Below are 22,348 nucleotides of genomic sequence, written 5' to 3' on the forward strand. Positions count from 1 at the left end.
AGCCCCACTGGCAGCGAAAGAATGGAGGAGAAAGTGCAACGTACCATACGAGAGGAGTTTGAAAGTATACAAGCCAAACTTGCGAACACGCAAACTGAACTCTGTGACAAATTGGAAGGTGCTATGACCAAGTTTTCTAACAAAGCAGATGAGGTTGTGGCAGCCATGAACGAAATGCAGAAAAATCTATCCGACTGTGTGGGAAGAGTGGATCAGGCGGAGAAACGCATTTCAGATATCGAAGATGACCATGCTGTCATGGGGGCTGCCGTAACGAGGTTGGAGAAAAAGAATAAATACCTAGAGGACAAATTGATAGATTTGGAAACAAGATCCCGGCGTAATAACCTCAGACTGGTTGGTGTTCCAGAGGGCGAGGAGGGCATGGACACCTGTGGTTTTCTGCAAAGCTGGATACAAGATGTACTTGACCTGAACATATCACAGAAGCCTTTAGTGATTGAGAGGGCGCACCGCATTGGACCGAAGAGAAAGCCCGAGGAACCTCCAAGAACCCTAATTATGTGCTTTCTCAACTATATGCAGAAGGACATGGTGCTCAGGGCTGCAAGATCGAAAAAGGATATTTTATACAAGAACAAAAGGGTGAGATTCTACGAGGACGTCGCCACAGAAGTACACAAGCAAAAGAAAAAGTTTGAAGGCGTACGGCAACAACTCTGGAAAATGGGACTGAGAAGCGGCATCATACCACCAGCTAAACTGATACTGACATACAAGGAGAAAGTCCACAGGTTTGACACACCAGCAGAGGTCCAAAGATTCATAGAGGAGATCCAGCAAAGTGAGGTCTGAGGACTGCTAATAGGAACACAGCTTTCAGAGTAATGCGGTAGCTGGGGGAGCCTTTGTTTGACATCACCATTGTGGAAACTGTGACAGTACTGTTGATAATGTGGGGATGGTACTTAGAAGGTAAGGAAAGAAGGGAAAAAAACCCAAAGAAAAAACAGTAGGAGCAAGGGAATATAAATAGTTTTAAAGGATTGAGTGAAGACCTGGGGAGCAGGTAGGGGCCAGACATAATGTCTTAGTTATCTTAGTTAAAGCAGATCTTAAATTGAGATCTGTACATGGTAGAAGTTGGAGGTAGAGCATTTAAATGGGGTACCCGGGTAACTGGGATAGGGGGGGTTGTTCTGTGTGTGAGTTATCGTTCTTTTGAATGTTGTGTTTGGTGTTTTGGTTTGTGTGCCCTCTCAGGCGTGTTTAAACACTGGTTATTAACATACATGGTGATTGAATGACACAGAAAATGGAAATTAAATGTACTTCTTGGAATTGTAGAGGCCTAAAAGGAAACAAAAAGATAAAACAAGTGATGAACAAAATGAAAGATTTGGAAGCTAAAATAGTTTTCTTGCAGGAGACACACTCCTTGGAAGAGGAAAACATTAAAGTTGGCAGGAGGTGGCAGGGGTCCCTATATGCAGCTTCGTATAGATCCAACGCTCGATGTGTAATCACATTAATCCATAAATCAATACCCTTTCAGGTCACAAATGTGATAAAAGACAAATTTGGCAGATATCTGATTGTTCAGGGATCCCTTCTAAAAGAAACAATCAACTTGGTAAATGTATATGGACCTAACTCAGATGATGATACATTTTTTACAAATTTTTTTCTTACGCTTTCATCTCTCCCAGGAAAATTTATTATAGGGGGAGATTGGAACTGCGTTATGGATCCAACTCAAGACAGATCAACTGGGACTGACCAAACCCATCCCAAAAGCCGGAAGACTATTTCTAATTTCATGAAAGAATTAAATATAATAGATATCTGGCGGCATTTAAAACCTGATGACATAATTTACTCATGCCATTCAAAAACATTTAATACATACTCTCGAATAGATTATTTTTAAATATCAGCAGAACTCTTGTCCAATATAAAAGATTGTTCATATGGCAGTATATTAATATCAGATCATGCCCCCTGTAACATTGTATATACACACAACAATTTGATAATGGAATATAGGTGGTGCTTGCATCAGAAGTGGCTGAAAGATGAGGGATTTCTTGTTTATGTAGGAAAAGAAATAGATGCATTTTTCACTATAAATACAACACAAACGAATGCTCGTATCAGATGGGAGGCATTTAAAGCTTGTTTAAGGGGAATTATAATTGCATATACCTCATCAAAATCTAAAGAAAAACAAAAAATAAGACAACATATGGAGGAGAAAATAAAGAAGCTAGAGGAACAAGTGTTTAACAATAGAAACCCGTTAATAGAGAAATAATTGTTATTATTAAAAGCACAATATAATAAGGAATCAGCAGATAGAGCAGCTTCAAACATCCTGAGATTGAATCAGTCTTTTTATGAACAAGGAGAAAAACCTGGAAAAATCTTAGCATGGCAAATAAGACAATTGGAAGCGCAAAAAAATATAACATCAATTATAAACAGGGAAGGGAAAACAATATTGGACCCAATTGGAATAAATAAGGAGTTTAGAAATTACTATGAAAAACTGTATGATTCTCAGGATAGTTCAGATCAAAACTCCAGAAATAAATTTCTAGACAGGATAAATATGCCTACTATTGATGATGAAGTCAAACAACAATTAGATGCAGAAATTACTGAAGAAGAAATGAGCAGGGCAATTGATAACATGAAATCAGGCAAAAAAGCCGGAGAGGATGGATTCCCAATCGATTTTTACAAAACATTTAAAGGAAAATTATTAAAACCACTACTGGAAATGTACCAGGAATCACTTGGTGAAGGCAGCCTTCCTGAATCTGTGACTAGAGCACTTATCATCCTTTTGCCTAAAGCAGGAAAGCCCAGTAATAAATGTGAGAATATGAGACCAATAAGTTTGCTTAATTCTGACCTCAAGGTATTGGGTAAAATATTAGCAGCACGGCTGCAGGATACTCTCCCATCCGTTATTCATAGAGATCAGAATGGTTTTATTTCAGGACGCCAAGGTCTGCACAATGTAAGGAGGGTTCTTAATATTATACACGGGCTAAGTAACACTTCGGATAAGGCCTTGCTTTCCCTAGATGCTGAGAAAGCATTTGACAGGGTTGAATGGCCCTATCTTTTTGATATTTTGACCCGATTTGGCTATGGAGAAGTGTTCCGGAGATGGATACAATTGCTACATTTAAATCCAGCTGCCAAAATCTTGACAAATAAAAATGTTTCCAAGCCAATAATGGTAAAGCGGGGATGCCCTCAAGGTTCACCGATAAGCCCACTGTTGTTCGTACTGGCTATGGAACCTTTTGCTATAGCTGTACGTTCCAGCTTAACTTTGACAGGAATTGTGGTAGAACAAACGGAACATAGGATCTCACTGTATGCAGATGATGTAATTGTATATCTTTCGAATTTAAATAAATCTATCCCTGCTTTGCTTGGCTTAATAGAGGAGTTTGGTCACGTCTCAGGATATGTTGTCAACAAATCTAAGTCAGCCATATTAATGCTAGAGGAAGGAGAAAGAAGAAACCCACCTGCAGTAACATCACATTTCAAAACGGTAAAGGAATTTATATATTTAGGGATACAAATTTCACCAAAGTTAAGCGAGATTGTTGAAAATAATTACAAAAATCTAACCAAAGAAATAGCGGATAATGTAAATAGATGGATGTCTCTTCCCATGTCTTTGATTGGTCGGGTCAATATCTACAAAATGAACATACTGCCAAAAGTGATATATGTTTATCAGAACATACCTCTGTTGCCTCCTGCTGACTGGTTTAATACATTTAGAAGGCTTATCCTTAGCTTTATATGGAAAAATAAGCGACCCAGGATTAGATTGTCGTTACTTCATCTGCCCTATTATGAGGGGGGCATATTGTGTCCGAATATTAAGTGGTATTACTGGGCATGTCAATTAAGGTCTATAAGATATTATTTTAATTCAAATAATGCTCCTCAGTGGACAGAAATGGAAAGTGCTACCTTGCGTCCATCTTTGCCTTTATATTTTTTTTCGGATACAGAAGTTAACTTGATCAAGAAAACGAATAATCCAATAGTAAAAAACATGGTTAAAGTGTTTTACGATGTAAAAAGGTTTATGAAGGATCCTGTTATCTTATCACAGTTTACACCGATATGGGGAAACCAGGATTTCATACCAGGAAAAGAGGATGGGATATTTAAACAATGGGCAACTAAAGGAATCCAAAAAATTAAAGATTTGTATTTAGCAGAATCTAAATATATGATGTCTTTTGATGTACTTAGGTATAAATACAATATTGATAGAAAGCAATTTTTCAAATACCTCCAGATAAGGAGTTACATTGGAGCAAAGCAAAACAATATTTTCACCAAACCACTAAAAACTAAACTGGAAGAAATGATTAGTAAAAGCAGTTCAAAAAGAGGGGCAATATCAGAAATATACAAGTTGTTTATGTCAAAAACGTCAGATAACTCACTGGGAAGGTTGAATGCTTGGAAAACTGATTTAAGAAAAGATGTGTCTATAGAGGAATGGCAATTGGTTTGTGCGAAAGCTCATAAACAAACCATTAATTCTAGATTAAGGTTGCTGCAATACAAGTGGCTAATGCGAATATATATTACACCTGAAAAATTAAATAAATACAACCCAGATATACCAGATACATGTACCAAATGTAACGATGACAAAGGTACACTCTGGCATTGTATTTGGGACTGCAGGAAGATTAGAACTTTTTGGGTAGCAGTGACACATACTATAAAAGAAGTCATATCGAAAGAAGTTGCCCTGGATCCTGGTTTCCTCATTTTGGGATTATACCCTAAAAATATAAGATACACAAAATGGGAACAGGTGTTTATTAATATGGGTTTGTTGCAAGCAAAGAGACTAATTGCACTAAAGTGGAAAGAGACAAGGGAACCGGCTATTGGACATTGGATGAAGCAAATGTTGGCGGCTTTACCACTGGAACGAATCACGTATATACTGAAAGGGAAAGAGGACGTCTTTGAGAAGGTCTGGACACCATTTGTAAACTTTGTGGAGGGATGTACAATATCTGGGGATGAAGAAGAGCATCGTGGACAATAATACTTGTCTGGGGGAATTGAGAAATAACAGCCTCTCACTGAATGGTAATTTGATTGATTATTATTTGTTCATTTTCCTTTTTCTGTTTTTTTGTATCTGAGAGGGTGTATGTGTTCATACAGAGTTTTCATTGTTCCTGTGTTCATACTCTGTTAAAATGTAAAAATAAATAAAAAAACATTGTTGGAAAAAAAAAAAAGATCCTAGAAGCGACAGCCAGAGTGTTTTGGAGGTTGAATTTTCATTTCACTAGGACTTTAAGCTTCCTTTGTGTTCGTGAACTCTTAACTTTGAAATAATTTTTAGGGTTTCTCTGAAGGTTGACGTCCTGCCTATTTATGGCCAAAGCTGAATGTTTTTCCACGCCTTGTTGAGAAGACGGTCAAACCTGTAGGCTTCTCAGAAGTGCACTTTTTAGATCTTGGTTATAATTAAGAGGGAGTTGGTTTTTAAAAGCTACTCTCGCTCATAATTTCTTTTAATTTTTATGTGTTGTCTCTCTAAACATTACGTGGCTCATTCAGGACTGGGGTAAAATCACCTGGGCCACATTTACATTACACGTGTACCTGCCATTTCATTAACCGATAGAAATATTTGTTTTGTGTTCAATGCAATATTTAGAAAGCATTTATCCACCTGTTGACAGGGTGTCTACATCTGAATGACCAGAAAATACTAAATGTGTCAATTTATCACAAATAAATCCATTCGCTTATCGTTGAGGGCAAACGAGGAGCAAATTTTAATTTATCAACCATTCATGATGCCAATTTCTCAGAAACAGAGATACTCCTTGAGCTGACCGTGCTGCATTCTTTCTGTTTCCATGTTTCTTTCATGCAGCTCATGCAACTTTGCCAGCATTGTCAAGGAAGTAAAGTATTTGGCAGCGAAACTCCCTGATTAGATATGCGATGGCATTGCAAGATTCATACATGGTTTCTATTGAACACACCCTAAATCCTGTTCCCCTACCCCATCCTGTAAAACTATCATCAGTGAGGTGTGGCTTAACTCGGATCCCTTGAAGCTTCCCTCCCCTCTGTTTAAATAGTGACGCTGAGTGAACAGGTACCACAGCTTCACCTGGGAGCCTATTCAGGACAAGACACACACCTCGGATAAAGCTACGCACACAACAACAAGGAGGGAACTACCCATCCTGTTTTTCTTTTCCTGTATTTCAACCAATTTCTTTTGAAAACAAATTTTTGGATCAAAGAGAAAAATATCAATAGGTAAGTTTTTTTTCTCTTTCTTTTAAATGATTGGGTTCCATGTAGTATTTCTTTCTTAAATTACTTCTTATATGAAGGTGATATGTCTGTTCCAAGTTGATTTCAGGGCAATCCTATTATTCTTATTCTTATTCTTATTGACAAGGTGCAGTGAAAAACAACAATAGGGGAAATATTATATGGTCTTACAGAATTTTTCACTAAACTGATAAAAGTTTTTTTTGTGATCCCATGCAATACAGAACATATTTGTATGTATGTATGTATTTATTTATGTATGTATGTATTTATTTATTTATCATTTGGCATTTTGTAAAGCAATGTGATTACAAAAGTATCCCAGAAGTACGACCAACTGTTCTGTGCCAATGCCAAAAATCTAAATAAATACAAACATTTTCTCACATCAACCAATCTATTAATAACTCACAATACTGTTTTAAATGTTTTATTTGTATGTTTTACATTGTTGTTTTTAATAATACTGCATTTGATGAGATGAAAGTGTCAAATAAAGTAAAAAAAAACAAAAAACCTCCACAGTGGACATATTTGAGTCGCTACGACTTGGAGATGGAAGAAAACAGTGTGTAAAAACTGTTTATGACAGTAGGATAGACACTGATGAAAACTGGAAGACAAATATTGTCGATATTAAAGCAGAATAAACAGAGAATGAATGCTTAAAAAAGTTTTTCCTCGTCTATGCGGTTTCGGGGTGTGTTCTTTCAACTCAGCAGACTGCGAGGCGGAGTATACCTGCGTTTTAACAACACTGTACGCAAGGCCGGAGAGAAGCAGAGGACGGAGTAATAAGATAAAAATGTGGTTGAATTCCAGAACTCTTCTTCCTCTCCAATAGTCCAACACTACAGAGGCGCAACAAAGGATGACAATCAAGAGCTGCATGATTTATGTTCATTTCAAAGTTTGATCAATTAAAGCCTTCCATGCAGAGTCAGAGCAGCTCACTTGTAAGATAAGAGATAAGATAATCCTTTAATAATCTCACAGATGAGAAATTTACATTGTCACAGCAAAGCAGGATAGGAGAATAAAATCACACATTGTACAGGATAAAAATAAAATAAATTAAATCACACAGTGCGCAATAAAATTGGTAAAAAATATAGTACAGGAAAGTGAATCCAAAAATGGTTAGAAAAGAGCCAGTATCTTAAGATGTGTGAGTACTATCATGCGCACAGTGCATATAAGGGTGGATATGTCGTTGCACAGTAAATAAATAAATAAATTACTATTGCACAGAGGTAGAATGAATTGTCTGGTTTGTGGGTGTGTTCCACTGGGCGTGTTCCACTGGGAGCAGCTTGGTTAAAGAGTCTGACTGCAGCAGGAAGGAAGGACCTGTGGTATCTCCCCGTCAGACACCGCGAGTGGCGAAGCCTGTCACTGAAAGAGCTGCCTAGTGCTGTAGTAGTACCATGCAGGTGGTGGGAGAATGACTTGTGAATGATTTATCATGAAATCATGTTGGAAACTGGACCTCCGTCATTTTCCCCCCCATCAAAACTAGTTTTCTATTACTACACAACTACTTACAGTTTAATTAACATCATGATCTCAACCTCCCCAGGCATGGATAGCAGTCTGGTCCTCACGGTCCTGTTGGCAGTGCTGTCCTGGGGGTTCCTGGGTACCTACGGTCAAGCCAACCAAACAGCCAATGCACAGAACATGACCAACATGACTTCAGGGAACATGACATCAAGCAACATGACAGCAGGAGGAGGGCATGGAGGGAACATGACAGAAGGAGGGAACATGACAGCAGAAGGGAACATGACGGCAGAAGGGAACATGACGGCAGGAGGGAACATGACGGCAGGAGGGAACATGACGGCAGGAGGGAACATGACGGCAGGAGGGAACATGACAGAGGGGAACATGACAGCAGGAGGGAACATGACAGCAGGAGGGAACATGACAGAGGGGAACATGACAGCAGGAGGGAACATGACAGAGGGGAACATGACAGCAGGAGGGAACATGACAGCAGGAGGGAACATGACAGAAGGGAACATGACAGCAGGAGGGAACATGACAGCAGGAGGGAACATGACAGAGGGGAACATGACCACTGGAGGGAACAACACAAGCCCCACAATGGCACCATTTGTAGCCAACACCACAGTGCAAGATCTTGCAGTGAGTGTTAAAAACCCACCAAACAATTCACAATACAATAGTAAAGTTACTCCACTGTAATCAGAGTATTCCATACTGTCTTCTTGTAGGCGCCTCCCTCAAGGTCTGGTTGTGGATCCAGTCGACTCTGTGCGTCTGAACCCAGCGACTGCGACCCGTCCACACCAGGATCGTGTTTCTTTGTTTCTGCCAATCAGCAGAATGGTCAAGACTTTGAATTTGAGCTTTCAGGAGAGTCAGACGGCTACCTCGGTACCGTGCTGTCAGTCGACACTATGCTGGTATGTCAAGTTCCTTCTTCTCATCTTGGCCAAGCAATGACCATGAACCAACCTCACATATAGGTCCCTTAAATGTTGAAATAAAATCAAAGAGTATTTGTCATTTCTGGTTTTGCACTACAGGGAGGCGACGACACAGCCTACATCTGTGCAAACAACAACGGTGTGGTTCAGTTCTTCAGTGCTTCGTTGAACAATAACATGTTTACTCTGACACCGGTGAGTTCTGATGACCTGCTGCAGGACAAACCTCCATCAAAGCCACCAGCATTTACATTTAGTTCCAAGATTTGAAGACTCACCATCTTCCTTGTGGTCTTGTTGCAGCTGGATGTGAACAATGTGATGGGAAGAATCAATGGAAGAACAATCCAGTGCACTTTTTCAGCAAGAATACCACCGGCTACAACAACCAGATCGCAGAGAACTACAAGCTTCTCAACCTCTGTCATTACTGGGACGTTCAATGCCTGTAAGTTAAAAAGAAACAGTTTATCATTGGTCCCTCACAGGAAGAATCACAGAAAATAACATAATGGTTTCAAATGTGCTTGAAACGTTCTTATGATTCTTTTCTGCCTTGTTTGATTTCTCAGCTTCTGGAGCTCTGGGATCCCCGATGGCCAGAGTCACAACCAATGTTGTAGACCTTGCTAATGCTACCGCAAATGTGACGGCAGCAGGGAACATGACGGCAGCAGGGAACATGACAGCAGCAGGGAACATGACGACAGGAGGGAACATGACAGAGGGGAACATGACCACTGGAGGGAACATGACAGCAGGAGGGAACAACACAAGCCCCACAATGGCACCCTTTGAAGCCAACACCACAGTGCAAAATCTTACAGTGTGTGATGAAATCCCCCACCAAATAATTCACAATACAATAGTAAAGTTACTCCACTGTAATCAGAGTACCCCATACTCTCTTCTTGTAGGCGCCTCCCTCAAGGTCTGGTTGTGGATCCAGCCGACTCTGTGCGTCTGAACCCAGCGACTGCGACCCGTCCACACCAGGATCGTGTTTCTTTGTTTCTGCCAATCAGCAGAATGGTCAAGACTTTGAATTTGAGCTTTCAGGAGAGTCAGACGGCTACCTCGGTACCGTGCTGTCAGTTGACACTATGCTGGTATGTCAAGTTCCTTCTTCTCGTCTTGGCCAAGCAATGACCATGAACCAACCTCACATATAGGTCACTTAAATGTTGAAGTAAAATCAAAGAGTATTTGTCATTTCTGGTTTTGCACTACAGGGAGGCAACGACACAGCCTACATCTGTGCAAACAACAACGGTGTGGTTCAGTTCTTCGGTGCTACGTTGAACAATAACATGTTTACTCTGACACCGGTAAGTTCTGATGACCTGCTGCAGGACAAACCTCCATCAAAGCCACCATCATTTACATTTAATTCCAAGATTTGAAGACTCACCATCTTCCTTGTGGTCTTGTTGCAGCTGGATGTGAACAATGTGATGGGAAGAATCAATGGAAGAACAATCCAGTGCACTTTTTCAGCAAGAATACCATCGGCTACAACAACCAGATCGCAGAGAACTACAAGCTTCTCAACCTCTGTCATTACTGGGACGTTCAATGCCTGTAAGTTAAAAAGAAACAGTTTATCATTGGTCCATCACAAGAGCGATCACAGATAATAACATAATGGTTTCAAATGTGCTTGAAACGTTCTTGTGATTCTTTTCTACCTTGTTTGATTTCACAGCTTCTGGAGCTCTGGGATCCCCGACGGCCAGAGTCACAACCAATGTCGTAGACCTTGCTAATGCTACCGCAACTGTGACCAACACTGCTAACAACTCTACCAATTCCACCGCCACCCCATCAACCACTTGTCATGGAGTTACTGTCAATTATTCACTCATGCAATGTAAGCTTTAGACACAAGATTACTTTTCACCAGTTGTATGAAAAATTTGCATTACGTTGAAAAACGTTAAGTGTGCCACGTCTCATGTTCTGTTCTTTCCTCCCTTTTAGCTCTGCTCATCACTTTGGCTGTCGTGGGTTTGGCCATATTCTGAGGACAATGAAAGCTGTCACGCATCACGGACAAATAATAACCTTATTTCTATACACGTTCAACTCAATACAAACTCCTCCAAATTGGAAATAATGTTTACTTTACCAGTATGAGCATGATTGCTAGGATTAGTGTTGAAACAACTCAGGTGAAGAGATACTGAGGAAAGACTTATATTTCACAGGTTTTTGGCTGCTTTTAAAATACAATGCCAAAATTCACAAAACTGACCATCTGACTTGCCAACACAATTTCTGTAGGCCATTAACAGCATCTATATGTAATAACTATATCTTTTTTTTGTGCAATATATATAATTTTTGCCTCTTAATGTAACGTTTTTGTCACTTACACAAGACAAGCAAAGAAACAGTTTTACCCGTTCTTGCTGTACCTTGTAAGACATGCATTTTGACTTTATATCTTTGTTGTGTATTTTTTTTTTGTTACTTAGCTACGACTACAATGAAGCCATCACTGGCTGATGTTCTTAAGTGTGTAGTTGTGCAAGAGTGAATGGACAGGGGCACGAGATGCTTCACATAAACTAAATATTACAAAAGCTCATTTTGCACACAGCATTCTGAAACAATGAGAAATCATATTTTTTGAAATAAAGTTATTCAGCAATGTGTCACTTTTGTGCTCTGTATATATTTTCTCAAAAATATTTACTGTGTCGCTAAGATGTTTATCTCATAACAAGCATTTAGTATTTATATTTTTTCACTTTGCAATGATGGGGTCATTGGCAGTTGAAGCATTTTTCAAATATAGTACACAAGAAAAACGGTTCAGCACAATATGAACATGCAAACACCAAACAGAAATAACACCAAACCCTGACATCCATTGGGGGCTCACTGTGAGGAAAAAGTGCTATCGACTACAGTACTGTGTGGCGTGCCCACATATATGAGCGCCCTTAAACAGTTCGACAAAAGATGACAAGAACAACAAATGGTGTAATACATTCCACACTTTAACAGTTAGTGCTCTGCAATACAATTTTGCAACGAATATTTAACAGTCGAAAAAGAGTTGCCATTTGTTTACAGCATGTTTAGTATGTGGGAAAGTAGACATGATCCATCCATCCATCCATCCATCCATCCATCCATCCATCCAGACATCCCCTGCAACTTCTCCAGCTCTCCTGGGGGATCCACTCCCAGACCAAGCCAGAGATATATTTTCTCCAATGAGTCCTGGGCAGACATCGGGGTCTCCTCCCAGTTGGACGTACCTGGTGAACCTTCAATGGGAGGCGACCAGGAGACATCCTAATCAGTTGCCCGAACCATCTCAACCTACTCCTCTCAATGTCGAAGAGTAATGGCTCGACTTTGAGTCTCCCGAGATGGATGACCGCTACCCTGTGGAGAAAACTCATTTCAGCCGCTTGTATCGCCAATCTCATTTGATCCAATTCGCCATGACTGAAACAATGAGATCGACTGGTAAAAAGAGAGCTTCGATTCACACCTCAGCTCCAACTTCATCACAACAGTCTGGTACAGTGACTGTATTACCGCAGCCACCTGTCTGAATCTGTGGCCAAGCTCACGATCCCTCCTCCCATAACTTGTAAGACCCAGCGTAACTTGTACTCAGCCACCTGGGTAACGTGCTCCTCCTCTTCCCGGAGAGAGCATGCCATCCTTATTCAAGAGAGGACCATGAATTCAGATTTGCCGTTGCTGACCCACATCGCATTCCTTTCACACTCCCCCCAAAATGATGTAGTACCCCCCCAACATGATGCCCTCCTTTCCTTGGCTGCGCATCCCTGTGCACCCTGTCCATGACAATCACAAATCACAAGATACAACCTTGGCGGAGTCCAGAATCCACCTTGAAAATGTTCAATTTAATGAATGCCATTCTCACACCGGAAGTACAAAGACAGGATAGTTTGCAGTCCCAGGAGCCGCCCCAGTACTCATTACTCCTTAATCAGTTTCAAGAAGACATCTCGGGGGACACAGTCGTATGAGAGTGTCATACCCTGATAACTACCACACTTTTTGAAATTAGGGACCACCACTCCAGTCGGCCAGTCTGAAAGGATAGAACCTAAAGTTCATGTGACACTGTCGAGGAGTGGCAACCAGGACATGTTAAGGTGTCCTTGAGCAAGACACTGAACCCCAAATTGTTCCCAATGGACGGATTGAGCCCCTTGCTTGGTAAAGGCATCCATTGGTGTGTGAGTGCATGTGTGAATGGGTGAATGTGATGTCCCAGGCATGTCTCATCTACACCTGGGGCCTTGCCACCAAGGAGTAGTTTGACTACCCTGGTGACTTCCACCAGGTAAATGGACGAGGACACCCCAGAAGCCTCAGGCTACGCCTCCTGTGGACAGGAAGGTAACTCCCCCGGGTTCAGGAGATCCTCAGAGTGTTCCTTCCTCTTTTAGAAGATATCCTCATTCGAGATTGGCAGACGTCCACTCTGGCTGAGCACAGTTTGAGATAGACCTTTCAGAACCCCCCAGAGCCACCGGACTGTGCCCCAGAAACCTGTTTGAGCCCAACTGAAAGTCCCTTTCCAGGGCCTATCTGAACTGTGACCGAACTCATCTCAGGACCTGTTTACATGACAACGTTTCAAGTGACAACACCTTATCCATTTAAAGAAAGGCGTGTGTTTACACTGCAGCAGTGGACACACTGACAACGATGGCGTTAGTATGCCGGGCCACGGGAGGGCGCTGTTGCTTGATTTAGTAATGAATCCACACAGACACGTGTGCAGAGAAGAATACGCTATAAACTTGAAGAAAATGGAGCGTGCCCAACATCCTTATGGACTGCGGACGAATCAGATGCTATCAGGGGTGAGTCTCAACTATTAAACGACCGATATGGAGGATAAAACTAGAAAACGGACTGTGAGTCATACCGCTTCATGACCGCCATGTTTGTTTACACGCGCAGGAGCAGAAGGAACTATTTTCAATGGGAATCGAGGGGGAGAGATGTGCATATCCAATAAGAGCTCTCCATAGCCTTCAGCAGTCTCTGTCGGAGGGAGTCGCGACCTTGAAAGACTCTTTCCACTTTGCAAGCCAGCATAAAAACTTAGATTCAGTGGATCCGCACATTAGTGTCACGTAAACGGACCCCGTGGACCCCCCAAAAGTGAAGAGAGTTTTGTGGATACAATCTACACTATTCGTTGCCGTGTACACAGGGCCTCAGTGTTTATTTGGGGAAGAATCACAGGGCCTTGGCACGTTTAATGAAGTTCTAGAAACCTGGAAATAGTTTCAGTTGGTGGACAAATCACATGAAAAAGCCTCTCTCATGATAGGATTTGAAAATTGAATGAGAGTAAAGCCACAAATTTTGCATCTATTTGAATTTAAATCTCAATGAAGATCTTTTTTTTGTTTTAGGAGCACGGTTAAGAGGAAAAAAAGGGAGAAGTTACAAGATGAAGATTTTATTTTTTTTATTGGGTTCAGTGTAAAAGGGAATATTTGTTGCTTAACATTAAACTAGAGTGATTCTAATGTTAAATCTCAGGTTCAAACAATATTTTCATTCTTGTTTGGTTCACAGTTCATCGTTAGACTTTATTTTCCCACTCAGTTTGATTGAAAACCTTTTCGATCACCAATATTTAGGAAAAACTGAAATGCTGTTGCAAACCACGTGAAGCAACATTTATTTATTTATTTATTTATTTATTTATTTATTTATGCCCTCATCAGGAAAAAAAAAATGCAATGAAGTCTGCCGATAAACAAAATAACAGGTTAAGATGAATTCCAAGTAGATTAAATCCAATAAAACATGGAAGCAAGTGAATCGGCATGGATGAAAAATGACTTTAATCGATAGATAGCATTATGTGACGTATAAAAGAAATAGAACTTTTTCCATCCATCCGTCTAGCTTCTAAACCACGTCATCCACCTGAGGGTGTGCTGGACGAGATCCTAGCTGACAGTACGATGAAAGCATGCGTGAACACACCCTAACGGTTAAGGTGTGGTATATACCCGGTTCTGCTTGACCCTTTTGTCCTGTGGCTCTGTCATTTAGTCATTCCATCGATAAACTAAACCACCCTTCCATCCAAATTCTCTTTCTCTGAAATATCCCATTCCCACCTCAGCCAATTTAAATTCACCAGTTGATTTCAAACTTGTGATTTCTGAACTGGGAAACTGCGTGGCGCAAGCACGCAAACTCCGGGGGGAAACTTACACGGCAACAATTTCAAGTGAAAACGCAAAACTTGTGCTCGGTTTTGTGTGCCAGCTCACACAGGAACAATGCTTGGAGCCACTGAAACCTGAAAGGTTTTTTGAAAACGTCGTGCCTCCATTGCCGTGCCACTGTGCAATACACACCCATGGTAAATATTTCTTCTGCACCTCGCACACTGTAGAAGGCCAATAACAACAATACCTCTGCAGCGTCCCAGTCCATATTCTCCTGGGACTCAGTAGTTTGACAGTCACCTGTCATAACAACCCGCCTTCATTGGCTGTGCACTCCCATTGTTAATGTTTACGGCGTATTGTTCACTGCATGCATGCACGGGTGGTTTTGTTACAACTGTAGGTCCGTGTACATGTGGCGGCAACGTGTGCCGGGTGATCAGATGACATGTGGCGCACCCTGACGCAGACTACATTCGTTGGCATCGTGCATTTCGGGCTAACCACTTAGGGTCAGATTGTATCGCTACCTCGATGTTACTTCCGCTAAATGGCCCGGTTGCGATATGAGTCATGCAACTCGCGCCGGAAAAAACCGTTGGCAAGTTGGAGATGGCTTAATGAATGTATAACTCAGACCGGAGCATTGTCTTAGAAGAAACCACGACATGCCCAATGAAGCTTTTCCGGTAACGAAAACACAAAAACGCTGCGTTTTAACTTTGAACGTCGTCATGCCAACGGGGCTATCCACACCCACCGACTGACTCCACCCACAGGCATTGTCACTGAGACAAGCAAGCCAACGACGTCACGACGCCGTACGGCCCCACAAGCATGTTTGAACACATCTTATCTAGTTCGGTGTGAACCTGCGGTGGATTCTGCTGGTTCTGCTTGTCCTTCTGGCCTGGCGGCTTTGGCGGCGTTGAGGCACGCTGTACTGAAACTAAACCACGACATCATCGGGATTATCTTGCTCTCGCATGTGATGTAAGCTTTCTCATAGTGACTCTATTAAACATATCAAGGTAAAAATAGATAAAAGGGATCAGTGTAGCAGTACAGTGTCATAGTGGTTAATACTCTCTCCTCCTACTTCTTCTTGAGAATTATTCTACCTGCTGCTGCAAATCATGTTTCATGCAAAACATGATAAATGACATTTTGAAGTCACCAAAATAACTTGAAATCCATGTTTTTGTCCTGTGGGAGGAAACCGGTGCACACGCTGGCTGAACGTGCCGCAGCCCAGACTCGATCCGACCACTTTTCACTGTGAGGCCGCAGTGCTCACCACTACTCCACCGTGCACACGCTCATCTGTAACCTCCGACGTTGAATTCTCTAATTCCAGATGCTCTTGGCACAGTTTCCAGCGCTGACAGGCGTGCAGAGTTTTAATAAAGGCTTTCAGCTCCACAGATCCACTCACATGCAGTGTTGGGTTGTGTTCCACGTCAACCACGAGATGGCGCTGCCTGACTGCAGCAGCAGAGGACCCAAAGTGTCCAGTTCACTGGCATAAACACAAACCTTCCAGGATACATTTCGCTGTGGCCTACCAGTGTGGCACCATGTTTGGAGAAATAAAGCCATAAAGACAAAACACAACGAAACAGTGTGAGTCATCCCAACAGCAGCCTGAAAACCTGCCGCTTCATCGAGATACGTTCCCAAATACCTTATATTTGGATAAAGTAAAGCCCAGAATAACATGGTGGCACACCTCCACACTTACTAAACAAACTGGAGAGCTCGTGAGTGGATATTACATCCGTGTAGAGAGACGTGATCAAATTACATTTAATTACCTTTAATGCCAGTGCCGCATAACAAACAATGAAAATGTATAATCCCACAAATGATGACTTGCATTTTCCAAGTTTAAATCATACTCACCTGGGTGCACACTTTAGTTCGGGGACAATTAGAACGTACAAATGTTTAGAGCCCTCATTGTGTGCAAAGGGAAAACAAAAGGGTTCTCTTGTAAAACAGCATGTTTTCACAACTGTATTGTGTTTCGAATGGAAAGAAATGTCTTCAGAAAATATCAGAAGTGGACTGTTGTTATGACTGTGTTTAATACTGAAGTGACTAGTGTAACCAAAGGTGAACACACATAAAAAAAACAAACATTCAAGACTTTTTTAAGCCAATTTTAAGGTTTGAACTATCATCTTCATATGTCATTTATTTATACATACATTTGTTGGAAGTGTAAACATGGAAAAAGCAAACAAAAAGCATGAAAACTTCACCAATTCTTACTCGGAATGAATTGACTGGCTTTACAACTATACAGGTTGTGTTTGTGGTCAAATCGCAACGTGTAAATTTCTTCAAACTGCCGCTTATCTTCTTTGACATGAGTGTGTCATGTTGCGGTCGACGACTGTGAAAGGAAAACCTTCCCTGAAAGACCCGCGGAAGCCACAGCTTGACTGGAAACAATGGCTCGCAGTGTGGTGAAGTTAAAACGTGCGGCGAGACCTGTGGCGGCGGCGATAATTTGATCGAGGAGAATGACAGAAGCATGGCGGTAAAATGATTCTCTGTCCCGTTGGTAAAGGTGCAGCGTGAGCACACTGCGCCAGCTTAAAAAAAACCCCAAACAGTTTCTCTTATTGACTGCATTAATCTGCAAAAGGGAGCAACCAAGACGACATGTACTATTACTAAAGACTGTATTTATGTTCCTCTTTCATTTGTAATTATTGTTTGCAGGATCTCTGACAGTGGAAGTTTGTGGCCTGATTCTGCAGAAAGTCTCCACCTCGGAGTTTGATGCTGCAGAATTCTTCTTGTTACAGGACAGTTTTTTTCTTTTCCCCCGTCTCCTCTGCTTGCTGTGGATTCGTTGTTTTTTCTCTCTCTGTCGAGTGACTGTGTTGTATTTGTTGCTAAAGAAATAAAACGGAGTTTAATTTTATTGCAATATGCATCTGTTGGCTTTGTTGGAATATTTATTAAGACATTAAAAAAAATGCTTTCTTTTCAATCCATTTATATATTTTTTTAATTGAGTGATATTTAAGTACCCCACCACCACCACCACCACCACCACCACCAGAATCTCTGGATCCGCCCCTGGACTATGAGGACAATTGAAGCAATGTGTAAGAGTAGTGAAGTTTTCAGCCCCCCCTCCCTCTCTCTCTCTCCACCTCTGCTTAGATCTTATAATCCCTCCTCTTGGAATAAACAACGTGTAATTTAGCCAAAAACTCAAACAAATAAAACATTAGAGGGTTTTTTTTCCTCCTTTTTTTTTGCAGCTACTTTTTTTGGGTGGGGTAACGGTTTTTGATTGTCTATTCATTTAAGATGCTCTTGAAGGGGAGAAAAAAACGGAAAGTTTGAGTGAGAGAGGGGGAACTGTAGTGCTCTTGTTAGGTGAGAGAGGGGGAGGAGAGAGAGAGAGGGAGAGAGAGAGATTCCCAGGCTGGGGAAAAAAACGCACAGGAGAGAGAGAGGGAGAGAGGGAGGAGGGAGGAAGTAGAAGAGGAGATCGCAGTGTTTTCACAGTTTTCTCTGGAAAAAACAAACTCGCAGCAAACACTGGGATCGGGCACAGAGATCGGATCACGGGAGGCGATGGAGGCTGTCTGAGGAGAAGTTTCGCAGGGTTTTGCGCTCAGGAAGCGACGCCAGCAGAGCAGCCGACGACTATGTAGGGATTCCTCACCGAAGTCATGGTAAGTCCCCGCTCTTCATGGGGAATTCTCTCCACAAATGTAGCTTTTTTTTTTTTTTTTACCGTGAAAAAAGGGGGGTTGGGACAGCTTGCAATAAAAAAAACAAAACCCAAACTGCTATAAAAGTGCTTGAATTCACTTTTACGCACAGAAATGTGCGTAAAAACGGCACAGTGTTCAGTCCGAGCATTTTTGTTTGTTTGTTTATCATTAATTGTACAGTGGTATGCACTTACTTCTCACAAAGAAAGGAACCCCAGTTCGAATCCGAACTGGAGCCCCCGTTCCACGTTGGGGTTTGCATGTTCTCTCCGTGCGCCCGAGGTCAACTGGTGACCTCTATAGGGGCGCGTGTGGCTGTTGCATTGGATCACAAGTGTGGGAAATGGGTGAAGTTTTATTCTGTTGTAAACCTAGCAAACGCACGCCCACACACATGCACACACACACACAAAGATTTATTTGTTGGAGATGTGCAAGTGAATCCAGCAAACACGCGTCAACATGCATCGCCAGAAGGAGATTTGGCAGCGACATTCCCCCGAATGTATGCTCCTTCCTTATTTGCAAAAGGGGAATGAAAAAAGGCTGTTGAATTCGTTGTCAGGGATCGTGGTTGCAATACAAGACACACATATTTTCTGTTTTATCTGAGTGATGGATGTCAGTAATGTGATGTGATGAAGACTTCCCCTAACATGTGCACAGCGCTCATGCATCTCTCTTCAATCCAAATGCAGGTCGTCTAGTTTACTGAGCAGACCCTCAGTTGCAGTGACTATAAAACAAACTATATTAGAATGACATGGTTGCGACTTGAGGAGTAAGTGATGCCCCCCACGCCTCCTCTGCTGCATCTTGTGGGGATTTGTTTTGCAATCCCCTCCCACTCACGGTCTGATGGTCGACACTCGGAGGCAGGGAGAGTGGGAGACACTTGCAAAAGTCTGCGGACGTCGCTTGAATCCGTTTGGAAAAACCAGAGCGAGCGCAGAATAAGACCATATTCCCACTCGTGTGATGGGTGGAGCAGTTTGGCAGAGCGAGGGAGAGAAAAACAGAGAGAGCTGGAGAGGGAAAGGGCAGAATAAAAGAGAAGCGGAGAGTAGGGTTCTTTTTTTATTTTTTATTTTTTATTTTAGGAGACTTGGACGGCGGTGCTGGTGGTTTCGGTGATGCCACATTTTCCACATTGGACCCGGGAGAACAGAGGGAAGGGGGGTGGGGGGAGAAAAGAAAAGAAGGGGGAACAAGAGATGGCTTGGGACTTTCAGGCGGAGGCCGAAACATGTGCTGCAGAGCTCCTCTGTCCACAGTGTACCCAGTTTGGGAAAGTTTAAAGTGGGAAAACTGTAACAGATGTGGGGGTCACAGTGAAGTTCTGGGAGCTATATCTGCTCCCGCTCCTTCCACGAGTTTTAATTTAACTCTTTCGCAGAGCCGTGCGAGCTCGACGAGCCGGACAAACCACCCGTCCGGCGACTGTCCTGACAGCCCGGCACAAGAGGGCCGATTGTGCACATCCGGCACATGCACGTAGGTGCTAAGACGCATCAGCAAGCAGCTATGCGGAGGCACACAGGGCACGCAGTCACACACATGCACTCAACTTTTGCCAGGAGGCGGTGTGGCAGAGAGGGTTGTTTCCATTCCCCCCCTCCGCCTGGCAGCCGCTGGCTTTTCAAACTAAAAGGATGTTCCAGTTCCTTTAAGCCTGGCTGCTTAAATAAAAAAAAGAGAGTGAGAGAGAGAGAAAGTCTGGTGAAAGTGAGCGCTAACTATTTCTGTGTTTGTTTAAGCGTGCGGGTCAGGTGGAGATAGCGGCCCTGCGCGGCCAGACGGGGATCAGAATCGCCGTGTCAATCACAGGAATCTTTTTTTTTTCATCGGAGTTTCCTGTAATTGTCCGGAGAGCCCACACATGGTGGACTGCCACTTTTTACTGCCTGTGGCTGTTCAAACACTTTTTTCTTTTTTTTAAATTTAGTATACATGCAGCTGCACCTTTTCTTTATTTTTTTCCACTTAAGAACTTCTTTCTTGCATTTTTGTTTTTGCCCTATATCCATGATATCAGTAAAAGCTTAATATTCAAGCTTTATAAGTACAAGTCCCAATTCTACACGAGCAAGCAGGTGGTGGAAACCTGCAGAAACAGACTCGGCGCCGGAGATTTTCTGCTGTTCCCGTTGGACTTTTGGGGATAAAAGGATAGAACCGAGGTTCGTAACACAAGCAATAAACAGATTGTCATGACAATCCAAACCTCTGGATGTGAATGGGGGGAGGGGGGGGGTAAATGTCTACGTTGGCCATGTGATGGAGGGGTGGCAGTGCCGTTGACTCACGACAGCGTCGACCTTCTGCAACTCATCCACATGAGCACATCAGTGACGGTGGGAACGAAAAAAGAAAAGAAAAAAGTCTGAGTCTCGATCTATATCCGACCAACCTGCTATCTTTAGCACCGTGCCGAAGGTTTTCCCATTAACCTGCCTCCAAAATGTCCATTCTGCAGGAAGTCTTACAAGGTTCAACCTTCAGTTCAGTCGCTCATTAACCTAACAAGCATTTCTTTGTCATGTGAGAGGAAGGAAAAAAATTGGAGCCACGAAGACGACAAGTAAACTCCACATTGCTCAGTGGGATTGAACTGTCAAAAGTCTCAACGTGTGGCAACAGTGCAAACCGCTCCACCTTCCTCTTTGTTGAATTTGATCATTGATTTTACCTGATCGTCGTATTTTTGAACAAAAAGCAATTTTATTCAAATTTGCATGTTATTTGGTAGCGGCCTGCATTTATCGGCCCCGTTCATCTGCCAGTGGGTTCAAGTACAATTTGGGTGTCGGTTTACATTGACAGCTTGGAGCCACTGAAAGTGACAGTTTTTGAAAACGCAGGTACACGTCAGATTAAAAGTAGATCTTCTTGTGCCCAGTTTACGTGACAAGGCTCCAAATCTCTGAATCAGAAACGCATCGCTTTTGTGTTTTCATTTCCACGCAGACGACAGAAACACTGACAACAATGCAGTGAGCGTATTGGGCCACCAGTGGGCGCTGTGTTTTTGCAATGAAAGCACGCAGACGGCACAGAGAACAATAATCTATAAACATGAACGCTGACATTCGAATTTATAGACGATGGAGTTGGATTGTTCTCACGGCGGCATGTCGACTATAAAACTAGGAGAATAACGGACACTGGAGGCAAACGTTGTTATTGTACATCTGCTCAGCATGTGCTTTTCAGAAAGTTCCACCATTTTCGTTGTGTTATCACGTAAACGGACGGCCCCAAAACCACTGCGAAAGTTTGCCATTTTGACGCGGGAACATGCCAACGAGGCCTTAAGGTTTGCACTAAAGTGACATGAAGTGTTTTCCGCGCCGTCCCTCCCGGGGTTCATTGTGCCGAATGACGCCTCCTCCGTCACGACACTTTCAGCCGTGATGAAAGCAAACTGTTGTTTTAGTCTGGCGCGGAAACCCCGCGTCTCTGTTGTGGAAACTTTGAAAAATAGGAAGGAAAAAAAGTTTTTTTCCGTCCATATTTCAGTTCCAGCCTGTGTTCACAAAAAAAAAAAAAAAAAGGGGTCAGCAGGGGTCAGAGTTCACCAAACGTGAACTCTTGGCACATTATCTGCTCAGCGGAGCGA

At 42.3% G+C, this 22,348-nt stretch overlaps 2 protein-coding genes across 3 annotated transcripts in view; both read left to right on the plus strand.

Moving 5' to 3' along the window:
• Positions 1 to 6,166: 6,166 nt before the first annotated feature.
• Positions 6,167 to 11,443, plus strand: LOC308146823 (uncharacterized protein). The gene is made up of 11 exons (XM_080518759.1): positions 6,167 to 6,312; positions 7,910 to 8,481; positions 8,571 to 8,762; positions 8,886 to 8,981; positions 9,090 to 9,234; positions 9,359 to 9,612; positions 9,704 to 9,895; positions 10,019 to 10,114; positions 10,223 to 10,367; positions 10,492 to 10,656; positions 10,767 to 11,443. Exons 2-11 carry the CDS (start codon positions 7,912 to 7,914, stop codon positions 10,808 to 10,810), a joined length of 1,899 nt encoding a protein of 632 aa, XP_080374885.1. The 5' UTR covers positions 6,167 to 6,312; positions 7,910 to 7,911; the 3' UTR covers positions 10,811 to 11,443.
• Positions 11,444 to 18,485: 7,042 nt separating this feature from the next.
• Positions 18,486 to 22,348, plus strand: part of arhgef40 (Rho guanine nucleotide exchange factor (GEF) 40) — a 43,783-nt gene continuing 39,920 nt past the window's right edge. For both annotated transcript variants that reach the window (XM_080518748.1, XM_080518750.1), the window contains exon 1: positions 18,486 to 18,687. In XM_080518748.1, coding sequence (XP_080374874.1) covers positions 18,685 to 18,687 — 3 coding nt within the window. In that variant the 5' untranslated portion in view covers positions 18,486 to 18,684. The remainder of the gene's footprint in view (positions 18,688 to 22,348) is intronic.

This window comes from Blennius ocellaris (assembly GCF_963422515.1).
Source record: "Blennius ocellaris genome assembly, chromosome: 23".
NCBI classification, from domain to species: Eukaryota; Metazoa; Chordata; class Actinopteri; order Blenniiformes; family Blenniidae; genus Blennius; species Blennius ocellaris.